The following is a 23,549-nucleotide window of genomic DNA, read 5'->3' as shown; positions in this document are numbered from 1 at the left end:
ACAAATGTTGTAAATGCGACATTAGCATAGTAATGGACGGCATAACATTAGGCTGGACCTCATTGTATTCAGCGGTGCTCCTGTCCGTTGGGTGAGGCCAGCCTCAACGCTGTAAAAGGGGTCAGGGTCTCTTTTGGCTAGCACGATGCCTTGAGTGTGGGACTATTCTCTCAGTTCCATTCTGGTCAATCGCACCTTTATTTTTGTTGAATAAAGATACAACGTAGTCCCGTAATTCTTCTGTAATTCCTGGTAATTTGCCTTGTCACTCTTTCGCTTAGCGTTACAACTATAGACTCTATTCTTTTGTGCCAGCGTATCTCTAAATGAGATGTGTATGTGACTCACGCATGAATGGGGCGTGATCGACGTTACCAGTTCCTGGACCTACTGTCGTTCCCCAGCCTATTTACTTTTCGTAAATAATGAAATGCCCGGCCGATGCATTTCGCATCAAACAGGAAAATTTTCCGCATTTTCACTCGCTGTCGGAAGTGAACGAGTGCGTCATTCCAATAAACAAACGTAGTAAGAAAATGGAAAAAATATTTCAATATTTATTCAATATGTTATTCAATATTTGCACGCGAAACACAAGCAATGTCAGCTACTCCTCTGGTACGTAATAAACAGTACCTTAGTACGCAACAACAGTTACAACTGTAGTTCCTGCATTATTATGGCCTCCCATGAGATTTTAGTTCATCACCAAAATAGCATCGGTTAAAACGCGTGTGGCGCATCTGTTATGTGCTCAATTAAAGCTAGGAGCTACTGAAATTGCAGGCCTTGAAGCATCAGTGCTGCATAGCGATACTTACTTTGCACTTCTTTAACAAGGTTTATCTGTATAAGCACATTGTGGTATATCATATGTATTACTAAATAGGATAGATTACGATGCACAATGTAAGAGAAAATGCGGAAGTCCCAGCTCATAGCAAATAGACCCACTGTTAACATGTTAATTTTTCTCCATTTTTCAGCTCCTGAGGTATTAGGACCTGAACACTATGATAAGTCCTGTGACATGTGGTCACTTGGAGTCATTACATATATACTGTGAGTGTGAGCATTAGTGAGAGAGAGAGTGTTGAGTTGACATTGGTGTAAGCATTCTAGCATCTGCTCTGCCAACTTACACATAATTAAAGGTAGTATCCTGTGACGCACAAGCGTTTCTTTGTGCGTGTGAGGGACCACGCGCGTGTGCGTGTGGGGTTAAAGTAGATAACCCTCGCAACAAAAAGCCTACATACACCTACTGTGAGCATACTTGCAGTATGCAACATCTCAAAATGTTCTTATTAAGCCAGAAATTTGCTCACAGTAGGTATATCTATACGCATTTTGCTGCGAGAACAAGCCGTTTTAAACACTCGTATCCATCACAACCTAAGAGGACCCAAAATCAGGCATTTCAGTCAAATTTATTGTAGCCTTAGTATCGTGTAGCGTGGAGACTATCTCCTAGTCACACTTTCTTTTAAACATAAGCAGAAGGTTTGCGACCGGCAAAATTAATGGTCTCCTCACTGCTTTGCAGGCTATGCGGATACCCTCCATTCTATAGCGCGCACGGTGCTCCCATCTCTCCAGGAATGAAGAAGCGCATCCGTACCGGCCAGTATGACTTCCCGGAGCAGGACTGGAGGAACATATCAAAGCCTGGTGAATATAACTTGGGTGCTGTGTAGTGTTGGAGATCGGTCAAAATTTCACGATCGATCATCGGTTTTACAAAACGACCGATGATCGATTAATCATCGATCATTTTAGATTTCGGCGCCGACGCGGTGACGCAGCGTCATCGTCGACACAACCGGTGTATTGCGAAAGATTATTGACATTATTGTATGTGTAGCTAGTATTTAATGGTAAGTAAATTAAGGATACGGTTAGAGTTACGGACGGGTAACACTCTAAAGGGCATTGCAACATAACTGCTCATCAAATTCAATAAAAAAAATTTAAAAAAAGTTTGAGTTGCACTCGGTCGTCCGATTTTCTACTCGATTAATCAACTTGGCAGCCCAAACGAGTAATGATCGATGAACTCGATTAATCGGAACACCACTAGTGCTGTGTACATAGTTCAGGGTCCGGTGTCAGAAACAAAATTCTTAACATTAGTCTTTCCATTAACTTCGCTAATTTTGCGCACTCATGCCTGAGCAAGATAAACCACACCTCGATTGAATGCTGGTGTTACCCTAGTATAAATATAATTTTATGTTGCCATTATATCCTAGTCTGAAACCAGCAAAATTAAAATTCAGTTATGGGGCAGCACAGTTGTACGGTGTCATGACAGCCAAAAACTTGTGATTTTGAAAACTCGTTGATGTTTACTGACATAGGTGAATGTCTGATAACTGAAGTTTGTAGGTATATAGTATTTTTTACAAGTATCACAATATATTCTCAATGGCTGCAGTATCGGTCTTCTTTAACTGATTAGAAACTGTCGGAGATACGTTGCATCTGTGGTGGGTGGTGACATAAGGGTTTCTGCTCGATCTCCACAGCCAAGGATCTCATCAAAGGTTTACTGAAGACAAACCCCTCTGAGCGATTTACGATCCTAGAAGTGATGCACAGCAAATGGGTTGCGGTGAGTTAGCATCATGATTCAGTTGGCGCATATCTCTAACGTGGGAGAATCACAATTGCAATGGACTTGGTTAACCACTGTTCATAACTGTTATCATTGTTTTGTTATCATCGTCACTGTTGCCATCATCACTTTAATATCATCAGAAGTAGATAATAGGGAATAGAGGTGCACGTTATTACAGGTATACCGCGGTACGTGACCTGTACTTTGTACTTTGTATGCGGTACTTTGTACTTTGTTTGCGGTACTTTGTGTGGTGTAGTGGTGTACCGGCTTTTTTTAGCTATTTTTATCACAAATTTTATTTCACTTCCTTGTCATTGCATAGCTTTATAAATTCATCTCCGTCGATCGACACCATTCACGCTATATTCGCGTATCTCCAGCACCTATTCTATATGCCTAGTAGATAGTCTGCGCTGTTTTATTTGTACATACTTCATTACTTCAGACGGGTTCTAGCCGTACGACACTCCTACTCTCGCTCATGTTTGTTCCAAAGGAATTACAAGATATAGCAGATTACAAGAATAACGCGACGCGGCGACTGCCAGGCGTTTTTCTATGAGCGCGGCAGCGGTGCCTTTGATAGGAGAACGTCTAAAGCCCGCCACGAGTCTTTGACCTTAGAATACCTACGATTTACTACGCGTAACTCAACCAACTTGAGCTCAAATCGTACACCGTACATTCGCCTAGCATCGTGCGAAATCGTTTCCTTGTATACACCCGCAATCTGGAGATACAGACTAAAACGTACGACACGATTCTCTATTCTGTTGCCAGCAAAACGAATCCATAACCCGCCTAACTTGAAACAATAGGCCCGCAAAATATTCGTTTCAGTATTCGCATTTCTTCTGGAAATTGTATGTATTGTATGTATTGTGTGTAATTATGCAACATGCAGGTTGATAGCACTGTTGTGCCCGTTGGTGGTGTACATTTGGAAAGATTTCTCTCAGATCATGAATATTTGAATGATATGAAAATGAATATGAAAATGAAAATATGAATATATGAAAAAGGAAAAAGAAAAATATAGTCAAACATAGCATACATTTTTATTGGATTGCGATGTTTTGAGGTTTCGTCTATGTGATGTGGTAACTTGACAGAGTGTATGTATTACGACATCAGTTGGCTAAAAGTCAGGGTACGGTGGTACAATGCATGGTACGCAGCGACATATCGTATAGTACCCCGAGGTACTTTCCGATATATCGAACCGTACCTAGGGTACCCTCCGATAGTACCCTGGGGGACATAGACCCTATCAGCGCAACGACTCTTGCGCACTCTTGTGCCCTCGGCGATGCGGTGTGGCTCGCTGGGAGATTGGACAGCGACGCAACACTCGGCGAGCTAATCTTTGACCTATTTACAGCTGGTATGCCCCCCACGCACGCACGCCTAGCGCAATCAGCAGTAGCTCCAGCTCCAATCTCCCAGCGAGCCACATAGCATTGCCGAGGGCACAAGAGTGCGCAAGAGTCGTTAGTAGCTGCCTATTGTTTCAAGTTAGGCGGGTTATGGAGTCGATTTGCTGGAAACAGAATGGAGAATCGTGTCGAACGTTTTAGTCTGTATCTCCGGATTGCGGGTGTATACGAGGAAACGATTTCGCACGATGCTAGGCGAATGTACTGTGTACGATTTGAGCTGAAGTTGGTTGAGTTACGCGTAGTAAATCTTAGGTATTCTAAGGCTAGTAAATTTCTCTTGTTTATTGAACACTCCTTCCCTATTATCTACTATTATCAATTATTGCTGAAAGGTAATAAACCTGAATAAAAAAAAATATCCTAAACACATGCATCCTGGCTCGGAAATGAAGTGATTATTTTGTTGCTTTTCTGTTCTGTATAGGAACATACAATGGTGCCAGCAACACCTCTAATTGCTCCCAAAATTCTGAAGGAGGAGGCAGAGCAGTGGCCAGAAGTTCAGGTAAGAGTAGGCGTTGTGTGCGCGCGTGCGTGTGTGTGTGTGCCAGTGTTGTAGGTCTCGAGGCCGGTCTTGGCCTCGAGATCGGCCTCGAGACCGTTTTCCTTGGTCTCGGTCTCGGTCTTGGCCTCGGAGTGCAATGACTCGGACTCGGACTCAGACTCGAGGACTCGGGTTGAGGCCACTACATACATAGTACACAACTGTACATATTGTAACACGCAGTTTACAAGAATTTAAAACTAAAACTCCTAGGTTTTCTAGATACACGGCCTAATCTTTGAACGTTTTCAATGGCTCGATTAAGATTCTTGTCCTTTTGGTTTGAATCTGCTGTCACTTCGTCCTTTTGCGCTTTTTCTACCACTTTTTTCTCTTCTTCTACCACTTCGAAGGTACTAGCACTCTCTCTCTCTCATTTGGTTCAACAAGCCGTGTCATGATTCTCGTAAAACACAAATGGATCCGTTACTTTGACACGTTTCGTATGACTCGTGTTTCTGTGTTTTCGGCTGACTATACACTTTCGAATGTCTACGATGGCATGCACTGTTGCGATTTTTTTCCTTTTTTCCAACTTTCCCCCTTTTTTCCCGATTTTTTCCCTTTTTCAGATTTTTTCCCTATTTTTAATCGTGCGTGTGGCGGTGTCAACCAGCAGAAACTTGCAGTGGATCAAGTTGAGAGTCGGTGTTAGTAAAAGCGGAGGGAAGTAGTTAATCGTAGGTGATGATCGAGCTTGTTGTTTTCGTCACCAGGAGGAGCTGACGAGCGCGCTAAACACAATGCGGGTCGACTACGACACCATTCCCATCAAGGATCTCAGCAATTCATCCAACCGCTTGCTCAAGAAACGCCAGATGAGGAAAAAGATGCAGGGCGGTGTTGGACCTGCAGGTATGCACACAAGCTACACTCAAACCTCTATCTGTCTCTCCCCCTGCCACTCACGCAGATTTCTTGGGTCAGCTGTCGTCCAGTTTTGATTATCATATATATCATTTTAACCTTGAGGCCCGTTGTCAGAAAAAAATTGTCTTAACATTAGTCTGAATTTTTTTAGCTCAGCTGACGAAGTCAGATGCAGCTTGTAGAATTGCATCCGTCCGTTCGTCTGTCCGTCCGTCCGTCAACAGTTGGGCACAAATCTTAACCGCTTGACGTACGGTCTTGATATTCGGGACGTCGGGGGGATCGCGAAAAGGACTCGGGATGTCGAATTTGGGGGTCAAGGGTCAAAGGTCAAGATGTGTCAATGGTGAGGGAATATTTTCCCCTTAACTTGAGGTATAGGAGGAAATACGGAATTGCGGCACAAATCTCAACGGTTCACCTACGCTCTTAATATTCGACGTGTAGTGTGATGGGGAGGAAACCCATCGCCAGCGCGAAATTGGAGGTCACAGGTCAAAGGGCAGTGGGGGAAAAGTCAGATATCAGACATTTTCTGAGGACATGGTCTAACGGACCGAGTGCAAAACTTTTTTCAGGGCTGACCTACCGTTTTTATCACTTTATTGAAAGGACCATGAAATCTACTTTCTGCTGACGTGCGAAGAGTAAGTGTCTGATAACCTTTTGACCTTTTGACCAAAGAGGAGGGTTAAACATGGATTTGTTGACTGTTAACAAAGGACTGAACTGCTTTTGCTATTAGAGCCCTCTCCGCCAGCCCCTCCCCCCACCCTCCCCCTCCCCTCCACCCTCCCTCCACTCTCCCCTACCACCACCACTACGCTCGTGCTCAACGCATATCCATGATAACATGTTAATATAGCGAAGTCATTAAAGTTACACAGCTGTATCTTTGTTACTGTACTACCAGTAGGTATAGCAAAGCCTATCATAGATTTTAGATCTGTATTAGTAGTATCCTAGATATATGCTCTGAGCGCGAACGCGGTGGCAGGAGGGCGCACTTGCTTTGGTTGCCAGTGAGTTTATCAGAAGAATACCTGGCTACAGTACACGTCAGTTGAGCGCCGTCGCTCTGCGGCACTTGTTTTGTTCATAGACTGTTGGCAGAATCATGATAACAACACAAATTTCTCATACGCAGTGTATAGCAATCCGGCGAATGAGAAATAGTGAATGTTAAGACTAATGATCGTAAGACTAATTTTGTTTCTGACAATGGGCACCTGGTATCTGTGTGCTTGTCAGTGTATGTAGTTGCGAATTAGCGTGCATGCCTATGTGCACGTGTGTGCACATGTAACATGTGAGCGTGGATAAAAGAAATAGGATGAGTGTGGGATGAGGCAAGGCACAAATATATTCTACATTTGAGTCTATGTGCATAAAACGGAGTAGTATACTAACTTTCTAATTAGAAATAATGTTTGCATTGTTGAAACTAGAATGCTGTGCCCTGAGTTTTCTGTTGAATGCCATGGTGTATTCACTAACGTGGCTAAGTAGCTTGCTCTGCATGCATAGTTTATTATGACACTATCACTAACCATGCTTCCACATAACACAGCATGTTGCATCCTCTCTATTTCTATTGCTTAACCTCGATTCTCTTTTTAGTTGTTCAAGCAACACGGCTTTGAAGCACGGATCTGCACTGTCCCAATTGGGAAGCCTGCATGTGGTGACCTGTCACCTTAGAACGTGTACCTTAGTTGTGTAGCAATACTAAACTAATCAATAACCTGTAGAAAGAAATCAGACTATCACCTGGTTGTAACGTTCGGAAATTTTCCATAACACTGGGTGATGACAGCTGGACTGTAAGGTGCACTACTTATCAAGGATAGATTATAATTCTATCTACATGTGGCTAGATAGCAATAGTTGTAATTCTGTTGCACTGCACTTCCTAAATGTGTTATATACGGACAAACGTGCGTGCATCCACTTTCCTATCTGCAATTTTTTTATTATAAACTATAAATTGATCAGGTAAGTGCGTAAGGGCATTCTTGTTACACCAAGCAATGTTAGGTATCTCTATTGCATCAGTTTTGCAGTATTTCATTTGATAAAAAAGTTGAATGAATTTTTAGTCGGAGCTGTATATTCACGTCTAATACGAAGCAAAATACACCAACAGGGTCATCTTTCGACATCCTGTCTAGTTTTCTGCAGATGAATTATTAAGTTGCAACTGTGAAAAAAAATTAATGCACAAACAATTTCCAATTTCTCTTCATCATTAGTCGTGTCTAAAGCAAATATAAATAATATAAATATAATATAACATAATATATTATAATATAAATAAAGCAGAATTGTGCTTGACCCACACAACGATTTCACTAGTTGAAATGGAATTTTCACTAGTTTGAATGTGGAAGTCACTGATTACTGCTAGGTTATATTGGTATTCTTTGAGATAATAACATTAAGACCACGTTGCCTAGCTGAAAATATCAAATAAAGTAATCGAAAAACGAAAATGAGAAATTCAGAATAATAACAATTTTGTATAGAGGTTAGCTGTTCAATAGCCATTCTCTTGGTTTTGCATAAATAAATGTTTAGCTCTGAATTCTACTAATCATTGCACAAGGTGTTCATCCATTATGGAGTTCAGCAATAAATTTGCATTTTGATAGATTAACAATTCACATTTGTTTATTTTTATTTTGCCTGAATTTTATACCCTTTCTCTCTCTCTCTTTCTCGTTGTCTTTCTGTCTGTCTCTCCCTATCCCTTGCTTTCATGCAATTCATACCCTATATATCAAGTAAGGGAAAACTACTGTAACTTGAGTACATTGTTGATTTGTTGTACGTCTGCTGGCAATGTCAAGTTGCATGTTTGTGTTTTAGGTTCGTTAATAGAGGCGGATGAGGACTCCGAGGCTAACGATGCTGCAAAGACTGGCGCGACAGTGCAGTAGACTAGTAAGCTTCTTCTGTTTTATCCCGCCGTGGATTCCCTTGTAGCAGTGGTATATATCGCTCTGCCTGTCGATCACTTCTATCGCAGCTCTAGTACTCTGACCTAGATTACGATGTCAGCACAAAATTAGCGCGACTCCAGAGTCAAATACTCTCTGATTTACTGTCGAACTCCCTGATTTGACATATGCAGGAGCTTCTTTGTTTCTGTCATTCCGTATTGGAATTTGATCTCTTCCTTCATATTTGGAAAATTGCAAATTTGCAACTTTTTCCACTGCAATCTGCAGTGTTGATCTATCGATTTGATCCACTTCCCTCTCCGTCTTCGTTATAGTCCCTAGGACTTTTGAAGACTAATATGTATGAGGTTATGAGGTTATGCTGCAATAATAAGCTTGAATGGTTGGTAAAGCTGGTTTGCAGATACCCTCACTCAGTGCCTGCATGTTCTCCACCAAGCATATATGTCATATGTGCTACCATGCTCATGAAGACTAGAGTTGGATTTGGACCACATGGAGCATCTCAATAATAAACATAATGCTAAATAAACGCGAAATGTATTTACTACCAGTCTTAATGTTTCTCTACTCTCTTTCGCCTATTATTGCCGATAATTTCCTATAATTATATGTAAGTGTAAATGTGCAGTGGCGTGAGTGTGGTGTACCTGTGTGTTGCAGATGAGCATTTGAATGGCATTTACAGGAAATTATCGGCAATAATAGGCAAAGGAAAGTAAAGAAACATTAAGACTGGTAGTAAATACATTTCGTGTTTATTTATCTTCCCCGGCCAACAGCATCTGCAAGTAAATGTTTGCACGCAGGACCAACCAACTGTAGCTGGATACGTTTTATATATACTCGACTTTTATTGTGAAACCTATACACCAAACTTTTCTATTTTCAATTTGTCCAGGTAGATGCACTGCAAATTGTGATTTTGTGATTTAAAAACATTTAAAGGGCGAATAAAAAAATAAAAAAAGGTAGACCACTGACGCGGGCATGTTTCCTAATTGTGTCAGTTCATTATTGGATTGACTTGTTGTGGCAGATATGTCACTGTTTATCACTGTGCCAATATATATCACGTTCTACTGGGAGTGTATGACACTAATAAGGGCAGTCACCACAACCTAGGTGTACAAAACGTATATTGTTGTCACCGCACATAATCCAGCCATTTTACACAGTCGAATTTATGTATAGTATGGTTAAATAAATATATAAGGCTCTCGTTTTTAGCAGGATACGAGTTCTCTACAATGCTTGTGCTGTTAGATAGATCAATGTGCCCACGATGTGGTCCAGTTGATAATCGTGCACATGTAGTGTAATTCGATGCATTTGAAGCTGTTGTGGTTGACCAGTGGTCCAAAGTTGTTTATGTAAAGAATGTCAGTTTTAGCATTGGCTTAGACAGGTAGATGTATGTGTAATAGGAAACCAGGTGCGTAAATAGTGTGTTTATTATAGGTCGGTGGTGAGTTTTGAGCTGAAATACTTGTGTTACGTCGAGATGCGCGCTTAATAGTTGGCTACTAGTTGTAATATATATATATATTTGTTCTGCCCTTACTGCATTTTTAGACCATTCATGAAATGAGAAGTTAATTAATCATTTTTGTCGTATAACAGAAATGAAGGTTTTCGTAGTTTTTACTAACAAGCGCAAAATTTCGTTTTCCCGCGTATTTTTGACGCGTTATTCCCCACCGCAGCTTGCTCCCACGCTCACGTCCTCCTTCCACGGAGTTTTCGCTCGCTGTTGCTGTTTCCTACGCGCCTCCGTGACGAATGTTGCGCGCAGTATGCTTTTTATATTCCATTTTTAGCGTTTGTGTCGGTGAGCTGACTTGGATGGGTTGGACAAACCAATCATCAGCGTTGATTTCTATTTTGTGACATGGATTTGTGCATATGAATTGATGATGATGTATGTATGTATGATACGGCTATGTGTTGCATGCTAATATTGTGTGCGCAAATATTGGTACCTAATCGCGTGCGTATGGTGAGATTTGCAAAATCTTTCTGAAGTTGGCTAGTGTCTACTCTACGTGCCTGTGAGAGGTGCAGTTTCGCACTGAAATAATGGATAGAAGGTGAGGCTGAGGAATTAATGATCACATATATATATTGAATATGTACCTGTAATATTGCTAAAATGTTATTTACATCTTTTATATGGGACTATTTTGATCTACATAATCAATGTGTATGGCATTTTGATGTGTATGATGTATTTTAATCACTTGATGTACTTATTTTGACGAGCCATGGCCTCTAGTGTGGGGCAAGGGACAGATGTCTACTTAATGTATTGTAGCACAAAATTAAATGTGCCTAAAATGTCATAATTATTCAGGCAAATTCCTTCAGCCTCACTCTATCGTATGTGTGAAACTCGTCTTCACACGTGGATTCGTGTGTAGCGATAAATGTGCAGGAAAACCTTTTATCGACTTGCAACAGAGTGTATATGTTGAACTTTGCAACCAAGCATATGCACACACAACGTTAGCATATAGCAGCTATGCGCAAGGTGCGCTTAGCACATGCAATCAGCGTCTTTAATGTAACAGAGATCCTCACAATAAATTTTAGAATGCGGCATGAACGCGAGTATGAGGGCAGCCACTGCCAACACTGCTAGTAATTGTACATATTACCCAGTGCTAGTGTTGCTCATTTGTGTCCGTAAATTCACTTGATGTGTGAGCCTCGTACGTAACTGTAATTTATTCTAACGCAGGCTCTGTGCGGTCAGTGGCTTAAAGAAGCTGTGTACTCGTATAGCATCGTTAGTCCGGCACAGTAATGTCATATAGTCTGTGAGGTTTGTAGACTCCAGATAGCTAGCATCCATATAAATCACGAACAACCGAATTAGTTTTACAATCAGTTTATAGTCGGGACGCATTTTGCACATGTCCCATCATGCCAATTTCTTCACGCCATAAAACTGGTAGTAAAGTAAGTAAAATGCTGACAGATAATAAATTTGTGACCTATAAGTGTTGCTAGGTGATCCAGCAACCTGTAATGTGTTACATCGCACTGAAATAATTGACTATATTTTTAGATATCTATATAGTCTAATATGTTTTCATGTTGGTACAGACTTTGGTGTGAATTAATGATCGTGAATACATTTTGCTTTAATCAGACCTCGAAGACACATAGGAGCTTATTTGTGTACCATAGTTTGTAAATTAAAATTTTGCTCTAGAATCCTGATGGCATGAATTTTTGATAGCCAATGCTCATATCTAGAAGTTTACAATTGTTTAATGGTGACTGCCAAAGTTTAAAATCATGACTGTTGGTGCCAAGATGAAAATCATGACGAGTGAGTAATCTGGTTGTTAACTATTCGCGGGTCACATTTTTTGGAAAACCTATTTCTACAATAAATAGAAGTATAACCTAGCTATGTTATTATTATGGTATAATAAAACATCACACTTATTTTATTTTAACAATAATCTGATAAAAATCACAACTTGTATTAAAGTATAAAGTTATCAATACTAGACTCTTGATATATATACTCTATAACATTATATATCAATAGGCTTATTCATGCTACATACCAACCTCCCCATAACTGAGAAAATAAATGAAACGTGGGGCCTGATGTGAGAAACGAAACTAGTCTCAAAACAATAGTCTTAATATTCAACTTATTTCTCATAGACCATCAACAGAAACATGCTAAAGTTTCTCATACACAGTGTACGTATAGCGGGTTCGGTCTACAAGAAAAAGTAAGTGAGAAGTAAAGGTGAAGACCAATATATGTTGAGACTAATTTTGTTTCTGACAATGGACCCATTAATTATCTCATCAAATTACAAGTGCCCAGTATTACAGAATATACAGCAGTCGCCACATTTTGAAATAACTGCAAACTTCTATAATTAGCACTGAACAGCAAAAACTGGTATGTAGTATAATTAAAACATTTTAACTTCGTTAATAGTTTAATAGTGTTCCAGTTTAAAATCAAGTGATCACCTATATAAATCTCATATAATTATTATGATAACAACTGCAATCAATTATGATTATTAGTAGGGTATGTCAGGTAAAAGCAATCTAAAGTAGAGATGGTTATATCATTGCAGATATATAGGCAGATCTATTTATCGTGACGTGACGTGACATGGCGATGGTGCTTGCAATACAATGTTTACTGAGGTGTGCACTCCCAAAGAAACGGATAATTCTCCGTATCTCTAAGTCTTATTTATCGATAAAGTTCAAGAATAATTATTTTGAATTCATGCCAATATATATATACTTCTTATTGAATAAATAAGAATGTACGTCAAGCAGTAATTAATCAAAGAATCTCAACGAAAATGAAACCAGGAATGTTGGTAGCAGCAGTTACAAGCCCGCCACACGTACACGACTGCATTACATCTGACCTCCTGGCAACAAAGATTGTTGTATTATGTTTGGCTTTAGGAAGAGTCCTGTAAGGGTAATGTACATTTTCTTTTCTACACCACACCTTTCTGAACTTAGGATCTGTTATCAGATTTATCAGAACTAGTTATGACTACCATGTGTCCAAAATGTCGTGACTTTCGCACGACACTGTCGTTCAAAGTCACGACACGTTAGACTTGTAATGTCATACCACTTGTGATGTTTCTGACCTTGAATTTTCTCACTGGCTCATCACATTTTGTTTATATCATCACAGTTTCTAAACCTCCCAGGTGTTGTCTGTACTACCCACACAGCCCTGGTCTGCTGCAGTCTCCCTGCTGTTTCCCACCTATTTTCCTGTGTAGTATCTGTGCGAAACAAACGGCATCTTTGTGACTACAGCCTCAAATGACTTCTTTCTGACTTCGAACCTCAACTTGGTTCCCTTGGTGGCAAGCGCAGTAGGAACATAGCCCATTGACACATTCTGGGACTTGAGACATGGAGCGGGACAACCACTAGTCACCTCTCCTACCTTCTGCCCATCTTCACCCAGAATCGCTGTGCCACCTGCAAGGGGAAGCAACATAATAACATACTATTAATGTTTCATGATATATCATGTAGGCAAACCCAACTATTCTAAATAATGTAATAGTGCTGTTTTTGTATGGGTTTAGTTAACAAGCAGCAGGAGCAGTCCCTTCGCAGCCAATTATATTCCTTCATATAAAATAATATAGTTGGTAAGCTGAGGTAAAGAGAACGGGCTGACTAAGGTTACAGCAAATATCTTACGGACATTATTTTCAGTCTTAATTACATTTGCGTTTTTGTCTGAAATTTTCTTCCGTTCCTATCTCCGTTTCCTTAACCCGAGGCCATGCAGCTGCTTTTACAGTATATACTACAGCGGGGTGGTTAGTTCACTGGTAGCACTGCGAGTTAACTTTCCACGCTCTATCTCTATTTGTTGAGTGCTAAGCAGAGAAGCAGTTGTGTACCATTTTTCAAGTCTTTGGTATGACCCGGCCGTTTGTCTGTTATAACCAAAATTAAATGCTGCCCTGCATCAGATACAACACTCACAGAGATAGGAAACTGACCTCGACTCATTAACAGCTATTTACCTGCACAAGTCACCATATAAGTCTGCATCCAACTCACTGTAGAACAGAAACCACACAGCAAGTTTAACACAAAGGACACTCACCTCTCGCGGGAGGTCCTGCTGAGAGGAACCCAACTCGCCTCCTCTGTGGCTTCTCCTTCAGCTGCTTTAGGATGATTCCTGCTCCGGGGAAGTCGGCAAGCTGCCTCCTCCTCTTTCCTGTCACAACATTACAGTAATTATGTAAGCAACAGGGACTTGTGGAACAACTACAGGCATGGGCACTTTGCCTTACTTTCACACACCTATGTACAGTTAAACCTCGATTATCCGAACGAGACGGGCGGGGAGTATTTTGTTCGGATAACTGATTGTTCGGATAACCGGTGCTCTAGTGTCTTATTAAATATTCACGGGACCTTAAGATCTTGTTCGGATAACCGAGGTTTGACTGTAACTGTATCAATACTGGGTATATACATGTCCTGGACATTATAAAATGTCCTGCTCGTATTTTAAAATGGCATTTGTCAGGTGTGGAACATCCTGGATAATAGGCTATCATTCTATCAGGAGTGAATAATAATAGATTCTAATAATAATAATAATAATAATAATAGATCTGTTATTATTCACTCCTGAGTCTATATAGCTCTAATAGGTCCTTGAAATTGTGCTAAGTCTATCTTCACAACTGCTGTCTGATGGGTGATATAAATTGTTATATACCAAACTTGAATAATCATTAACAGCACGACACGAGGCACAAAGATTTTATTCGGCCAACATCTCGCAGACATGGAAAATGATCCTTTCAAATTCGGAAAAACTCCTGGAACACTTATGAAAAATATTTTTTTGCCAAATGTGTATGAATATTGAATCACCATGTCACCTGAACAGCAGTAATTATATATCACCATGTGACCTTTAACTCGTTTGGCCAGCTTAAGTAAAGTATTGATCGTCTAGAAATTGTCAACAAATTAAACCAGGTAACTGTGTATACTTGAAAAATGCTGTCCCTGTACTGTGGTACCGTGTAATTTTGCATAAATCTAGGTCAATATGCCTGTTCTAGCCATAAATTTCCTTCAGTTCTCGAGTGAACTTAAAAAGCCTATAAACATTACCGATGGTCCATGCTAGAGATGCCTCTATGGGTGTGGTGTCCTCATCAATGTCATTCCCATATAGACATAGTCCTGCCTCTAATCGCAAACTATCTCTGGCCCCCAAACCAGCCATACTGACATTGGGAGAGGAGAGAAGTCTTTCACAGATTTCCACTGCCTTGTTTGCCGGCACCGACATCTGAGGAAGACCGACAGAAATAAGTGCACTTAATAAATATGCACGGCCTAGTCTAGTCTATTCATGGAGCTATTCATGGCGGTGTAACACCTACTCACCCCAGTCTCATCCACACAAACAATGACTTATACAGAACCTACTGTCAGGGACTTTGTATTAACTCACTCTACAAACAGCAATTCTCCTAGATCATGAGTCAGCATGCTTTTTTTTAGACAGAGGCAGAGAAAGCTGTGACCTTCAGGTAGCGGACCAAAAGTTTTAAACATGAAAAAAACAACTGTAAAAATCTCGTTTTTCTAAAAGTATTCATTCAATAGTAATTACTACAAATTAAAAAAAAATCATATAATCAGTCATATTTAAAAAAAGATTATCTTATTTATATTGTTTAATTAAAAATATCATCAATTACTAATGAGAGGTTTTTATAAGCATCTATTTATTATTAATTTGTTGAAGGCAAATAGCAGGCCGGACAGATTGGGTTGGCAGGCTGGACCACGCGGGTGGGCCATACGTTGCTGACCCCTGTCCTAAATGCTGGCTGTCTACTCTCCAATGTTTAAAGCCTACACTTACAGCCACCTATTTCAACTTGGTTTTATATCACGTGCCGAATTAGGCAAGCACATACTTCAAACATCCCCCCTTTGATTACAATACAGGGTTTCTTCGGAGGGAAAATTAGACAAAGGAGGTAATGGCCAATTTGGGGAAAAAATGCGCATGATGGATTCAAAGGAACGCATGCGGATGCTGCATACAGGAAAAACAGGGTAAAAGCATACAGGGTAAATACAGGATCATTTTCACAACGGCGATGTTAAATTTGACAACGGCGGTGCGCCACTGTGCCTCTTATGTAAAAGAAACCCTGCAATACATATCTAACAGGTTTGAACAGCTGCTCCCCCCTACGCACCTCGACGCCGTCCTCGCCCGTGTATCCGCAGCGGGTCACCCTGCAGTCGGGCACGCCGAACACGCTCGTCACCACCGACATCATGAAGGTCAGAGTTGAGAGGTCACCGTCGACGGCCGCCTGCAGAACGCTAATCACCTCGGGTCCCTGCACGGCAACGAGGGCTCTGTCCTCGATCAGCTCCACCGCGGCGTCGCCCCCGGCCGCTCGGAAGCCAGCGACCGACTCCATCATGTGCTTGAGGTCCTTCTCGGCGCACCCAGCGTTGGAGACGACGTACAGGTAGCCGTCCACCGTGTTCGTCACTATCAGGTCGTCCTTGATGCCGCCTTGTTGGATATTGGTAATTCAGGATACGTTAGCTTTAGGAGACAACCATCAGCGCCACCTACGTAAAGCTATGTAAACTATGGAGAATAAAGAACATGGACGTCACTTGTTTACATGTTCGTTTGTGTCAGTTTTTGAAGCATCGTTTGTTGGTGGAACCCACTACATGTGCGGACAAATACCCTACACGCCTACAACACGAAGTAGGGATCCAACTCAGGCTTACTCAGCGCCCGTCACGATACTATTAGATGCTGATTCTATACGATACTATTCGATACATGAGTATTGTAGCCAACTGGGAAGGTTCTATGAATCGAAACCAAAACTACTTGGCAGTGATCAGTGTGTTTGTTTGGCTTTTTGAATAAACGAGTTTTGTTCTATTAAATAATGTTGAGCTGGTATCCTGAACGCGACATGTTGTCTATTAATCTACCATTTCCATCCAGCAATCGTGCATTAACTACACATTCTATGACAGCACATACTGAATACAATTGAATGTTTTGTTTAAAATGCACAAATCTTGCCGCAGTCAACGAACTGTATTCATTGCGTTGATACGTACATGCATGCATACACGCGCTGATGTGGTGTCACGGTTAGCCGGTTCCCGTCGACCGGCATCGAAGCCACACAGCTAGGCTGTGCACCTGGCCAGCTGGCGGCACGCCGCGCGAGGCGGGCAGTACCGTGCGAGAGGGCAAGCGGGGAAGGATAGTAGAGCCGCGTAGCAAAGCGTGAGCGAAGCAGGCAGTACAGTAGAGCCACGCAGCAGCCGTGCGTGAGAAAGGACGTGTGTCGTCCAGCCGTGCGTGAGAGAGGACGTGTGTCGTCCCGCCGTGCGTGAGAGAGGACGCTGTATCGTCCCAGCCGTGCGTGAGAGAGGACGAGTGTCGTCCCAGCCGTGCGTGAGAAAGGACGTGTGTCGTCCCAGCCGTGCGTGAGAGAGGACGTGTATCGTCCAGCGTGCCGTCTGAGAAGAAGTAGACGAAGCCGAGGAAGAAGAAGAAGAAGAAGAAGAAGAAGAAGAAGAAGCAGAAGAGGAAGACGGAGTAGGAGAAGAAGTAGACGAAGCAGAAGAAGAGGAAGAAGAATAAGAAGAAGAAGAAGAGGGAGAAGGAGAAGAAGAGGAAGGAGACGAGAGGGAGCGCCGTGCACACATATGTTAAGTTGATTGTTATCGTGTGTACTAGTTGTACCCGACTTGTCATTACATATATGTTAAGTTGATTGTTATCGTGTGTAATAGTTGTACCCGACTTGTCATTGCGTATATATGTATGTGCACGCGAGTATTGAGTTCGTTTTATCATTATAATTTTTTGTAACAGTACGCGTAGCGGTGTGCGCGCGCTGAGCGCATAATTTTGTGACAATACATGCTAGCGCCTTGAAATCACCCCCATCGTTTCCCTGGTTTCTTTTGCGCGTGGCAGCGGCGCGGCGTGATCACACCAAAACGTGCATGCACAACTACACGTTGACATGTGGAAACACGGTTTTATTTGTACCTTTGTCATTGGTGAACAGAGTTAGCATTCCTTGGTTATCTTTTAAACCTGCAATGTCTCCCACTACCTGAAAATTAAAAGAAGGATCAGTACCATTGCCTAGTGTCCAAAAATTACATGTTCAGTTCAACAATGCACCTCAAAGACTCTTTCCATGACCATACGTGTTTGACTTTAAAAGAAGATGGGCAAACGATACTTCGTACAATTCTTGTGACGTTCAGACAGATTATTTGCACATGCAGGAATGACGTCGTTTTGTTCAAGGCCACCTACCAGACTCTCGATGAACTTTACCCTATCTTTACCGTGGATTTTCGTCTGCACCATGTGACTCACGTCAAAGATACCCGCATGCTCCCGGACATGGAGGTGGGAGGCGGCCACTCCATCATTGTACTGTACTGGCATGGACCATCCTACAAAAACGCAAGACAAAATTCATCAGGCTATCATGATGTCATACGGTATTATCATGGCTATGCTCTCTATATATTATTAGCTAGCTATTACTAGTGGAAAGGTAAATGTCAGTTAACTAGTGGCTGGGAAGGAAAAACGACATTGACCACGCGTTGTCCGGAATAAAGTGACCACCGAGATTTAGAAGTGGGTCATGGGAAAAAGAGTATGGCCCATTAAGAATCTTTTCAAATAGCTATTAATGTCCACTTTGATAAAACATCTCACCAAAAAAATGACTGCCCATTTCAAGAAGAACTGTTATGGCGTTATTTATGTGGTATTATGGCAATCAATAACATTTATTTTTTATTTCACCTGCAAATGGCACCATTTTTGCTCCTTTTGATACATGGAAGTCATATAGAAATGTTCGTTTTATATCGGCCTACAATATAAACAAATACTCGGTTTTATACAACTTATTCAAAAGCCTAATATGTATACCTCGTTTGCGCTGTTAACAAATATTATAATAAATGACACATTGCATCATTTAAAAGCATACATTACAACCTTACTACAAAATTAATATTAGGTTATCCTATTTCAGTGCCGGGTACTAATAAACAAGTGCTGCAGAGCGACAGCGCTCAACTGACGTGTACTGTAGCCGACTATTCTTCTGATAAACTCAATGGCAACCGAATCAATGCGCCCTCCCGCCACCGCGTTGATAGGCTTTGCTATACCGGTAGTACAGTAACAAAGATATAGCTGTGTAGCTTTAATGACTTCGCTATATTAACGTTATTGGTGGTGGTGGTGGGGAAGGGTGGGGGTGGAGGGTGGGGGGAGGGTCGGGGTAGGGTGGGTGAAGGGGGCTCTAATAGCAAAAGCAGTTCAGTCCTTTGTTAACAGTCAACAAATCAATGTTTAACCCTCCTGTTGAGGGTCAAAAGATTATCAGACACTTACTCTTCGCACGTCAGTGGAAAGCACATTTCCTAGTCCTTTCAATAAAGCCATAAAAATGGTAAGTCACCACTGAAACAAAAAAGTTTTCCAATCGCTCCGTCAGACCATGTCCTCAGAAAATGTCTCAAATCTGCCCTGTGCCTCCATTGACCTTTGACCTGTGACCTCCAATTTCGGCACAGTGATGGCTTTTCCTACCATGATGCTATACAACGACTATCACGAGCCTAGGTCGAGCCGTTTAGATTTGTGCCGCAATTCTGCATTTCCTCCCTATACCTTAAGTTAAGGAGGGAATGTTCCCCTTGCTTTTACACCTCTTCACCTTTGACCTTTGACCCCCAGCTTCGACATCCCAACTCGTTTTCGGATTAATCCTCGCGCCCCGATTATCGTGACCGTACGTCGAGCGGTTAAGATTTGTGGCCAACTGTTGACGCAAGAACGCACGGACGCACGCTCATGCGATTCTACAAGCTGCATCTGACTATGTCAGATGAGCTAAAAACTGAATTGGAAATCGTATCTTCACTTATAAGCAGTTGTTTAGAATTAAAATCACAACTTCTGAAGCTGGTGTAACGTCTCAATAAAAAAAATTAATGGTAAATAAACACGAAATGTACCAAAGTCTTAATGTTTCTCTACTCTATTTTGCCTATAATCACCTGTAAATGCCGGTCTAATGCTCATCTGCAACACACAAGTACACCGCACGCCCGCCCTGTGCTGCGTGCACAAACAACATGAATAAGAGAGCAGGTAGGAAAGCAGGATTAAAAAATTCGTTCGACGCTCGCTTCATTTCACACGATCACAGAACGAAAACACATCTAACAGCTCCCATCTTGGTATCTATGTGTACATAAATGTTCACTTGTTCGAATTATAACTCTGGCCTTTTTTCTAACCTACTCCCGCCAAAGATAGCTCGTGAAATCCTGCAGGAAACGTTCTTTCCGTGAAAATGTAAAGAGGACGAGATGTCTGTTTATACACGAGTAACGGGGCGCATTGCATGCCGGGATGCATGAGCTGCTGCCGGCCTCCGAGCTCCGTTTCGAGGCCCACCAGACCAAGCACAATGCGCGCGGGTATGACGTCATGCACACACGACTACAGCGATCGAGACATATTTTTCCTACTCGCACTAGTATTTCCATGGGATCACAATGTTCTTTATAAGCCGGTTGCAATGTACAAATATGGGGTAAATTTTTAGGTTCAGTTGAAGATCAAAAATGTGTATATTAACACTAACAGTAACAGCAGTGAAACCTGCCAACAACCCCAGTTTTAATAATGTAGACTAGACGTAACGCGGCCATGATCCCGAGGCGCTCGCCGAGGATTGACACTATGTGTCTTCCAATCACAGTCTACGCCGCCCCCTTATATACTAACTTTCAGCTATAATACCTATTGCGGCACGGAATCGCCGATCTCACGAACTAGGGCATTCTGCTAGGCTAGAACGGTTTCCTACGATAGAGTTTGGCACAAAAACGAAAATAACACGCTGTTTTGCGCACAGTGCTAAGTTCTTTTCTTTCATTTTCGCATATCTGTAGGCACGATAAGCCCCGCCTTATTTGTTGATTGGCATGAATGGGGCGTCAACGACGTGAGCTGACTCCTGTACCTACTGCAAGCCCGTTGACTTTTCGTAAATAATGAAATGCCCGGCCGATGCATTTCGCATCGAAGAGAAAAAATTTCTGCATTTTCACTCGCTGTCGCAAGTCAACGAGCGCGTCATTCAGTAAACATTTTCGGCAAAAAATCTCGCTTCGGGAGCCAATGTTTACATGTCACAGCGCCATCTCTTGGATCATTTTGGATATCCTGCAACATGTTTACTTCTTCCTTAGTTAAGTTAGTCCATGTTTCACTGTTATTTAGGAAGAAAGGTAAAATTGTGTATTCGCATAATTTCACTCTTGCTTCTATAGTATGATTTCCACAATTTTGCTCTTTTGCCCATAATAATTATTTCATTTAATAATAATTTCATAATAATTAATACATTTTTCAGTTCGGACTCGCTATCATAGCGTTATAACCTCCTATATTAAATCCCCTAGGTATGAATATTTGGTGAATTTTTTGATTACTTGGTTGCCTATTAATCACCTCGATCCTTTCTTTGTTTGTGAATTTTATATAACTATTATATTTGTTTTGTTCATATATTAAATTCTAATCTTTTTGATTCAGCTAATCTGGGGCTAAACCGACCAGGCTCTCCGACTGTTACACGTCGTATGAACAGTAGCCAATGTAGTGTTAAGCTAGAAGAAGAAGAAGAAGAAGAAGAAGCAGAAGAGGAAGACGGAGTAGGAGAAGAAGTAGACGAAGCAGAAGAAGAGGAAGAAGAAGAAGAAGAAGAAGAAGAGGAAGAAGGAGAAGAAGAGGAAGGAGACGAGAGGGAGCGCCGTGCACATATATGTTAAGTTGATTGTTATCGTGTGTACTAGTTGTACCCGACTTGTCATTACATATATGTTAAGTTGATTGTTATCGTGTGTACTAGTTGTACCCGACTTGTCATTACATATATGTTAAGTTGATTGTTACCGTGTGTAATAGTTGTACCCGACTTGTCATTACATATATGTTAAGTTGATTGTTATCGTGTGTAATAGTTGTACCCGACTTGTCATTGCGTATATATGTATGTGCGCGCGAGTATTGAGTTCGTTTTATCATTATAATTTTTGTAACAGTACGCGTAGCGGTGTGCGCGCGCTGAGCGTATAATTTTGTGACAATACATGCTAGCGCCTTGAAATCACCCCCATCGTTTCCCTGGTTTCTTTTGCGCGTGGCAGCGGCGCGGCGTGATCACACAAAAACGTGCATGCACAACTACACGTTGACATGTGGAAACACGGTTTTATTTGTACCTTTGTCATTGGTGAACAGAGTTAGCATTCCTTGGTTATCTTTTAAACCTGCAATGTCTCCCACTACCTGAAAATTAAAAGAAGGATCAGTACCATTGCCTAGTGTCCAAAAATTACATGTTCAGTTCAACAATGCACCTCAAAGACTCTTTCCATGACCATACGTGTTTGACTTTAAAAGAAGATGGGCAAACGATACTTCGTACAATTCTTGTGACGTTCAGACAGATTATTTGCACATGCAGGAATGACGTCGTTTTGTTCAAGGCCACCTACCAGACTCTCGATGAACTTTACCCTATCTTTACCGTGGATTTTCGTCTGCACCATGTGACTCACGTCAAAGATACCCGCATGCTCCCGGACATGGAGGTGGGAGGCGGCCACTCCATCATTGTACTGTACTGGCATGGACCATCCTACAAAAACGCAAGACAAAATTCATCAGGCTATCATGATGTCATACGGTATTATCATGGCTATGCTCTCTATATATTATTAGCTAGCTATTACTAGTGGAAAGGTAAATGTCAGTTAACTAGTGGCTGGGAAGGAAAAACGACATTGACCACGCGTTGTCCGGAATAAAGTGACCACCGAGATTTAGAAGTGGGTCATGGGAAAAAGAGTATGGCCCATTAAGAATCTTTTCAAATAGCTATTAATGTCCACTTTGATAAAACATCTCACCAAAAAAATGACTGCCCATTTCAAGAAGAACTGTTATGGCGTTATTTATGTGGTATTATGGCAATCAATAACATTTATTTTTTATTTCACCTGCAAATGGCACCATTTTTGCTCCTTTTGATACATGGAAGTCATATAGAAATGTTCGTTTTATATCGGCCTACAATATAAACAAATACTCGGTTTTATACAACTTATTCAAAAGCCTAATATGTATACCTCGTTTGCGCTGTTAACAAATATTATAATAAATGACACATTGCATCATTTAAAAGCATACATTACAACCTTACTACAAAATTAATATTAGGTTATCCTATTTCAGTGCCGGGTACTAATAAACAAGTGCTGCAGAGCGACAGCGCTCAACTGACGTGTACTGTAGCCGACTATTCTTCTGATAAACTCAATGGCAACCGAATCAATGCGCCCTCCCGCCACCGCGTTGATAGGCTTTGCTATACCGGTAGTACAGTAACAAAGATATAGCTGTGTAGCTTTAATGACTT

General features: G+C 41.4%; 3 protein-coding genes across 3 annotated transcripts in view; 1 reads left to right on the top strand and 2 right to left on the bottom strand.

Annotated features, from left to right (window-relative positions):
- Window positions 1-9,021, top strand: part of LOC106810631 (MAP kinase-activated protein kinase 2-like) — a gene marked incomplete in the record, with an annotated part of 39,037 nt that extends 30,016 nt beyond the window's left edge. The window contains 6 exon segments of the mRNA XM_014814054.1: window positions 989-1,062; window positions 1,547-1,671; window positions 2,529-2,614; window positions 4,487-4,567; window positions 5,323-5,461; window positions 8,345-9,021. Of these exon segments, the coding sequence (XP_014669540.1) occupies window positions 989-1,062; window positions 1,547-1,671; window positions 2,529-2,614; window positions 4,487-4,567; window positions 5,323-5,461; window positions 8,345-8,415 (576 nt within the window).
- Window positions 9,022-10,605: 1,584 nt separating this feature from the next.
- Window positions 10,606-20,131, bottom strand: LOC106810632 (aminomethyltransferase, mitochondrial-like). Its single transcript, XM_014814055.1, has 8 exons — window positions 20,113-20,131; window positions 18,845-18,914; window positions 18,341-18,483; window positions 18,065-18,131; window positions 16,218-16,546; window positions 15,112-15,292; window positions 14,081-14,197; window positions 10,606-13,437 (listed from the first exon to the last, which is right to left on the bottom strand). Exons 2-8 carry the CDS (start codon window positions 18,858-18,860, stop codon window positions 13,217-13,219), a joined length of 1,074 nt encoding a protein of 357 aa, XP_014669541.1. The 5' UTR covers window positions 18,861-18,914; window positions 20,113-20,131; the 3' UTR covers window positions 10,606-13,216.
- Window positions 20,132-22,312: 2,181 nt separating this feature from the next.
- LOC106810627 (aminomethyltransferase, mitochondrial-like) overlaps window positions 22,313-23,549 on the bottom strand; it is a 4,707-nt gene continuing 3,470 nt past the window's right edge. The window contains exons 2-4 of the mRNA XM_014814051.1: window positions 23,131-23,200; window positions 22,627-22,769; window positions 22,313-22,417 (exon numbers count right to left, since the gene is read on the bottom strand). Coding sequence (XP_014669537.1) covers window positions 22,313-22,417; window positions 22,627-22,769; window positions 23,131-23,200 — 318 coding nt within the window. The remainder of the gene's footprint in view (window positions 22,418-22,626; window positions 22,770-23,130; window positions 23,201-23,549) is intronic.

Source organism: Priapulus caudatus, unplaced genomic scaffold, assembly GCF_000485595.1.
Source record: "Priapulus caudatus unplaced genomic scaffold, Priapulus_caudatus-5.0.1 Scaffold459, whole genome shotgun sequence".
In the NCBI taxonomy this organism is placed as follows: Eukaryota; Metazoa; Priapulida; class Priapulimorpha; order Priapulimorphida; family Priapulidae; genus Priapulus; species Priapulus caudatus.
The sequence above is the reverse complement of the archived record's forward strand: the minus strand, read 5'-3'. Positions and strand labels throughout refer to the sequence as shown.